General features: G+C 46.2%; 1 protein-coding gene across 1 annotated transcript; it reads left to right on the top strand.

Annotated features, from left to right (window-relative positions):
• Positions 1-3,854: 3,854 nt before the first annotated feature.
• Positions 3,855-5,791, top strand: LOC119171996 (testicular acid phosphatase homolog). Its single transcript, XM_037422928.2, has one exon. The coding sequence runs from the start codon at positions 4,452-4,454 to the stop codon at positions 5,625-5,627; it is 1,176 nt and encodes a 391-aa protein (XP_037278825.2). The 5' UTR covers positions 3,855-4,451; the 3' UTR covers positions 5,628-5,791.
• The last annotated feature ends 660 nt before the right edge of the window (positions 5,792-6,451 follow it).

The raw sequence follows: 6,451 nt of genomic DNA, 5'->3' as shown, positions 1-6,451 counted from the left end.
CCGAGAATACTTTTTTTCCTGTTTCCTCTTCTTCGCGATTGCTGGCATCTTGTTATATTTATATTTTTTTTCTTTAACATCCTCGTGATCCACTTCTTATTGCTCTTCTTAAAACATCATTCTTTTCCGTTGGAGCTTCCTACCGGATCCCCGGTTGTAATCGGTTTCCTTTGCTTCACGGCTCAGGAAAATCGTTCGCGAACAGAGAATCGTGGGGCAGGCTGGGTGCCCTGCCAAGCGATGTTTAAGATATGTGCCTAGACTCACGAATAGCTGCTGCGCTCGGCTAATGTTGAATTATCCTCGTTCGCTGCCAAGTCTTACGCATTGAAAGAACCGCATAACACATTCTTATTAGTCCCTCTTTTCGTACTTTTATTTCTTTCTTGCCTTTCTGCCTGCGTGTCGAATACGACGACGTGGCCCTGCCTTCAAAACGAGCCACGCGTATCGCATTCATTCATTTACTTTTATTGTGACGAACGCTTGGAAATTTGAATATATGCTTGCGCCACGTCTTGGCTTCGATCCTCGAACGCTGTACGGTTAACTCTGGTGCTGAATATCGAGGTGTAGTTCGCTTAACCACTGATAACTTGGATTTAAATGTCGCTGACGTTCTCCACGCACGAGGTTCTTACATTATACAAAACTTGTAGTTTACCGAATGTTTTCGAGACGCCTGTGGGCGCTTCCGCCGAAAAAAAAAATTGACAGATCTCACGTACAGTGGGAATCGATCATATGCGAAGCACGAATGAAAAATGCTGATATGTCACCTTAAAATCAGCACAACGTGACGAGGTTGAGGTAAATGATGCCGTACATGACTTCCGTGTCATGTTTAGCATGTTTGGATGTGTCGTTTAACTTCGTCATCTATTCACGTCACGTGATATCAAATTTAGTATATGAGGAGCTAGCGAAATGGCCGCACGCTATGAGCGTGGTATGTTGTCATGTTCTTACATGACACGCGTGTGAGGATTACTATGTTTGCACCAGTCATACACTTCGTCATCTATTGACGTCAAGTAACACCAAATTTGGTGTATGTAGAGCTCGCAAAACGGCGGCGAGCGCATGATGAAGGGCCCAATACACTCTAGTGTAGCGTTGACGCACGCGCACGCTGGGCACAGCGACGCAACTTTAGTAAAGCGTCAGCACTCTATAGTCTGACGCCAGGCGCGACCAGCGTACGTCGGCGCGGCCCGACGGCAACCAGCGTGAAATGTGACATGCTGCATTTCGCGCCGATTCGTTACCCAGACAACACTGCGTCTCCCTCGTTTCGTGTCGGAGGGACGCCAAACGCCCTGAAACGCGCATGCGTCAAAGCAACGCAGCGCGACGCGCGCCTGCGAGTATATGGCAGGACCGGTGCCTGGCGTGGCAACGCTGGCGTGACGCGACTAAATGAATGCCGGCGAGCACGCGCACCGCGTCACGTCGAAATGTATTGGCGCCTTGACTGTGGCATGTAGTCACGTTCTCACATGACATGCATCTCATGATTATCATATTTGCACCAGTCACATACCTTCGTCATCCATTGGCATCACGTAATACCGAATTCGGCATACGTGAAGCTAGCAAAACGGCTGCGAGCGCATCATGAGTGTGGCATGTAATCATGTTGTTACATGACACGCATCTCATGTGTATCATGTTTGCACCAGTATCATACTTTCGTCATCCATTTACGTCCTGCAATACCAAATTTCATATAAGTGAAGCTAGTGAAACGGCCGCCAGCGCATCACGTGCATGGCATGTAGTCATGTTATTACATGACAGGCATCTCATGATTACCATGTTTGTACCAGTCAGACACCTTCGTCATCCATTCACGTACCGTAATACCAAATTTGGTATATGTGACGCTAGCGAAATGGCTGAGAGCGCATCATGAGCGTGGCTTGTAGTCATGTTGTTACTTGACACATGTCATGATTTTCATGTTAGGGTCTGTCGCTTATGTTTGCCATGCAATTATGTCATGCCATTAGAGTTTTGCAATATGTCATGTGAACGAAACCAGGGCAAGAGCAGCAACACCCCGCAATGTTAATCATGACATTCATGACATACATGTCATGATTTTAATGTTATGACTAGACAAATATGCTCGTCATATAGTCATGTTACGCCTTGCCAAGTTTGGTATCGATACCATTATCGAAACGGCCAGGAGAACTAAAAGTAGTGGGCGTATAGATAGATAGATAGATAGATAGATAGATAGATAGATAGATAGATAGATAGATAGATAGATAGATAGATAGATAGATAGATAGATAGATAGATAGATAGATAGATAGATAGATAGATAGATAGATAGATAGATAGATAGATAGATAGATAGATAGATAGATAGATAGATAGATAGATAGATAGATAGATAGATAGATAGATAGATAGATAGATAGATAGATAGATAGATAGATAGATAGATAGATAGATAGATAGATAGATAGATAGATAGATAGATAGATAGATAGATAGATACGCTCAAGGTCGCCGAAGTTCGCAACGAAAAGCTTCGCATTTAACAACTGCGTGAGATTGGGAATGGTTCAAAATATGTCACTGAACAGCGGGAGAGCTCCCTTTTGCAATTATCTCCCTTTTACAATTAAGAATGCGGTGATTATGTTATTATCAATATTTATATTTATTGAGCATGTTTTCACGGTCTCTTATATAGAGCAGCTGTCCCAAATTGGAGATGGCAACAGTTATGCTCTTCACTTTTACTTAATGAAGAATTGCAGGGAAATCGGTGAAAGGCACACCTGCAGGCTCACTTGTAGAAGACATAAAAATAAGAAAGATCGTGCTCTACTAGAAAAAAAAATGAGGGCAAGCAAAGCTTTGCCTCTATGTACCTGAGGTGTTATTTTTTCGTTATTTATGTGTTCCCGTATTTATTTATTTATTTATTTATTCATACCTTCTCATTACGCACCAATTCCTCTTAACCATTTCTTCCTCCGTGCTGAGAGTTAAACGTTTATCCCCAAGCTTAGCAGCACAGCACGTGAGTTTATTCAGGCAACCATGGTGGTTATACATTTATATCCAGGACTTGGAAAACTTGGCAACGTGAAACGACAGGGCACCTCGGTAGAATATATCAGATTGCCTTACGATAATCACCGATGACGAGAAGGCCTCGGGGCATCTATTATCAGCAAACGGCGCATACAAACGCGCATGTTTCTGGTGACTACGATATAGCAGCTTTTCCGTACGGTCAACAGTGCCAAGTTTTGGGCGTGCGATGTTACCTCTGGAGTTTATGAGTTATAACAGCTTCACTTAAAAGGCATGTTTTTGGGGGAAGGAAGTGAGGTAGGCCTAACGCTGTATTCAAAGAAGGCTGGCAGGTAGCGAGAAAGATACCATTTTTCATTTGTACAAAAAGCTAGCGTATTGTTATGTTATCTGAATTGCACGCTTATCAGCCTACCGAAGGGTGAGATATAAAGCAATAGTTCATTATACAGGCGGAACCACTAAAGCAATGCTTTCTTTTTCATCGTCTTATCTGTGTTATCCGCAGCAGTGCAAATTATTTTTGCAATAGCAGCAAGACCATGTTGCCGTAGTTGCGAAACCTAACCTTTGCTAGGCCACTATCGAGCGTCGGGCTTGTAAAGTTGATCGCAAGCGCCTAGCTTTTGTCAGACGTTCGAGGAGCACCTTGGTGACCCTTATCTCGGGGGCAAAATTGCAGCATGTGTTAGAATAGTGCAAGGCTTATGATAGGCGAGCTGCCGGAAACGAGATAAGAAAATAAGGGTTGTAACCAGGCGGGACTTGCCCTGCCATGCCCTTTTAAAGCAACGCGTGATGCAGTGCGCGACGTGACACCCTTCATCGCCCGACAAGGATGAACTCCGGTACCCCTCTTGGAACCATTCTCAACAGGTAGCGTAACACGCTCAAACAATCAAGTGCTTGTGTCTTCCTTCTTTCAAGTTGAGAAGAGGAATGCAATCCGAGAGCTTTAGTGCGACGAGCAATTTTGTATTCACACTTTCTTTACGAATTCTTACCGTTTGATACATTGCGGATGGTCATAGAGAGCAAACATTTGACAGGAAAATTTTGTGTAACTTGTCTTGATAAACAGATATTCTAAAGACCGTGTGGACTATTTGGTGACTTCTAAGACAAAAAAGGGGACCTCCGAAATTTTCCGTGCCAGCTTTGAAATACCATCGTAGTGGGCAGCGTCCATTTATCGTAGACCAGGCAAACAAACCATACAAAGAAGAAAAGAAAGAAGTTCAACTTCTTCTGTGAACATTCTATTCCCCCTTTGTGGGTGAGCACCATTAGAAAGAGAACATCATCATCATCCTCACCATCTTCGTCCTCATCCTCGGCACCACTCTATTCTACCACAGGAACGAGAAAATTCTATTCCCATCAAAGCCAGGATGCAGCTCGCTATTTTACTACTGTTGCCATTGGCGCTAGCATCTGAGCCGTTTTATCGTCGCAACGACTTGCTCAAGCACGTGGTGGTCATCCTTCGGCACACCGACCGTGCGCCTCTTGCGACCTACCCGGGCGACCCGTACAAAAACCACGACTGGCCCTTGGGCTACGGAAGGCTGACGTCGCGCGGCCGAGCAAACGCTCGCGCCCTGGGTAAGTGGCTGCGTTCTCACTACAACGACTTCCTCAGCGACGACCCACGGGAAGTGGACGCTCGCAGCAGCCCCGCGCCGCGCTGCTACGAGACGGCAGCGCTGGTGCTTTACGGCCTCTACCCGGCAAACGCTGTTCAGAGGGAGTGGGAACCCGACCAACCGTGGCAGCCTGTACCCATCACGCGGTTGCCCGACGGCAACGACAAATACTCGACCATCTGCGTGCCACGCGTACGCGCGGCCATCCGGTCACTCATCGCTGTTCCCGAGCCAGCGTTTCTCGCCGACAACGCGACGCTGAGAAAGCCCCTATTTGGAACGCTCGGCGGGATCGTCGGTTTCGTCGCCCGCATGAGTAACCTCAGTGAAGAGTCGTCCTCTGGCCTCTTCGTCACCGCCATCAAGATGCTGGACACGATGTCCGTGGCTAAAGAGTACAACCTGCCGGTGCCCACCTGGGCGTCGAAGTACTGGCGCCACTTGCACTGGGCTTCCGAGATGGCACACGAAGCACTGTGTCGCTCTCAGATGAACCACTTTGGAGGCGCCCTGATACGCGATGCCTTGAACGACATTGGGCCAACCGGAGAACCGCTGGCGAGACCGTCATCCTCTTTAATGCGTGGCGACCCGGACCCGAGCGACACGCCAAAGATGACGCTGAGGGTGTACCACGACGTCAACCTTGGGGGTATCTTGATTGGTTTGAACGGAACTCTCGGAAAAAGGGCTCCGTATGGCGCGGCGATCCTGGTAGAGTTATTCACGTTGGCTTCGACGGTGACACCAGACGTTTATGTGCGGGTTCTGTACAAGGCCGGTGACACGGTTTCTACTTTAGCCTTGCAAGGTTGCAGCAATCCCTGTTCACTGCAGAGCTTCCGTGAACTGTTGGAGCGAAATTTCGGGCCAGTGTCCAGAAGTGAATGTGAATGGAACGACAACCAACCTCTCCTGTGAAAAAAGTGCCTTCAGTTTATTAGTCGTTGCATGCCGTAAACTGTATGAAGGCGAAACGTGCCATGGAATGCTATGTCATGCTATGCCTCATGGGTGCTCTGTCCGTGGATCATGCAAGATTACATTGTTAAAGGCATGAATAAAGGAAAAAAATTTTTCTGAAAGCTCGTTTTCTTTTTTTTCTTTTTTTTTGCTTCCTCGTTTGAGAAAACTTAAAGCTAGCTGATAATGAATCTAGGAAAAATATGGGGGGAGTTATTTGTACTATTTTAAGTGTATTGTAATAACTGTGGCACATGCAGGGAGAAAGTAAAGTTGATGAAAAGACAGCTTGCCGCAGGCATGAACCAAACCTGCGTCCATAGGATGTACTGTCTTTCTATCGCTCTTGAAAAGAGGACGATGCGTTACACCTCATCTCTATCACCAGACGACTTCCCGTACACTAACTTATTGAGAGGGTTCATCTCATCAGTCTCAGTAATGCTTCACTTGACTGCGGAAAAAAATAGGCTGTGAATTCTCAGCGGATGTTAATTACGACGCGTATATTCCTGATGGATTCGAGCGCCACATAAATTTCTTTAGTACACTGACCGATACAAGTGATGACATCATACCACTACGAATTCGGCTGCTAAAGGTAGCATTGCCTGAGGCGTAGGTGAACTCGTCTAAACTATGGTGATATGACAGGAACTGAAGATGGCCGTAAGGAAAGTACGTGCGTTACTTAGCCCTAAGTTTTTCACTTTTTCAATCCCCGGAGACTAGATATCTAATTGGCCTCCATCTCTAACTGCAGTGGATTAGGTAAAATCAGG

Source organism: Rhipicephalus microplus, chromosome 4 (assembly GCF_043290135.1).
Source record: "Rhipicephalus microplus isolate Deutch F79 chromosome 4, USDA_Rmic, whole genome shotgun sequence".
NCBI lineage: Eukaryota > Metazoa > Arthropoda > Arachnida > Ixodida > Ixodidae > Rhipicephalus > Rhipicephalus microplus.
The sequence above is the reverse complement of the archived record's forward strand: the minus strand, read 5'-3'. Positions and strand labels throughout refer to the sequence as shown.

Bases quoted from the DNA above. Each gene is read 5' to 3' on its own strand.
- LOC119171996 (XM_037422928.2), top strand. From the start codon at position 4,452: ATGCAGCTCGCTATTTTACTACTGTTGCCATTGGCGCTAGCATCTGAG.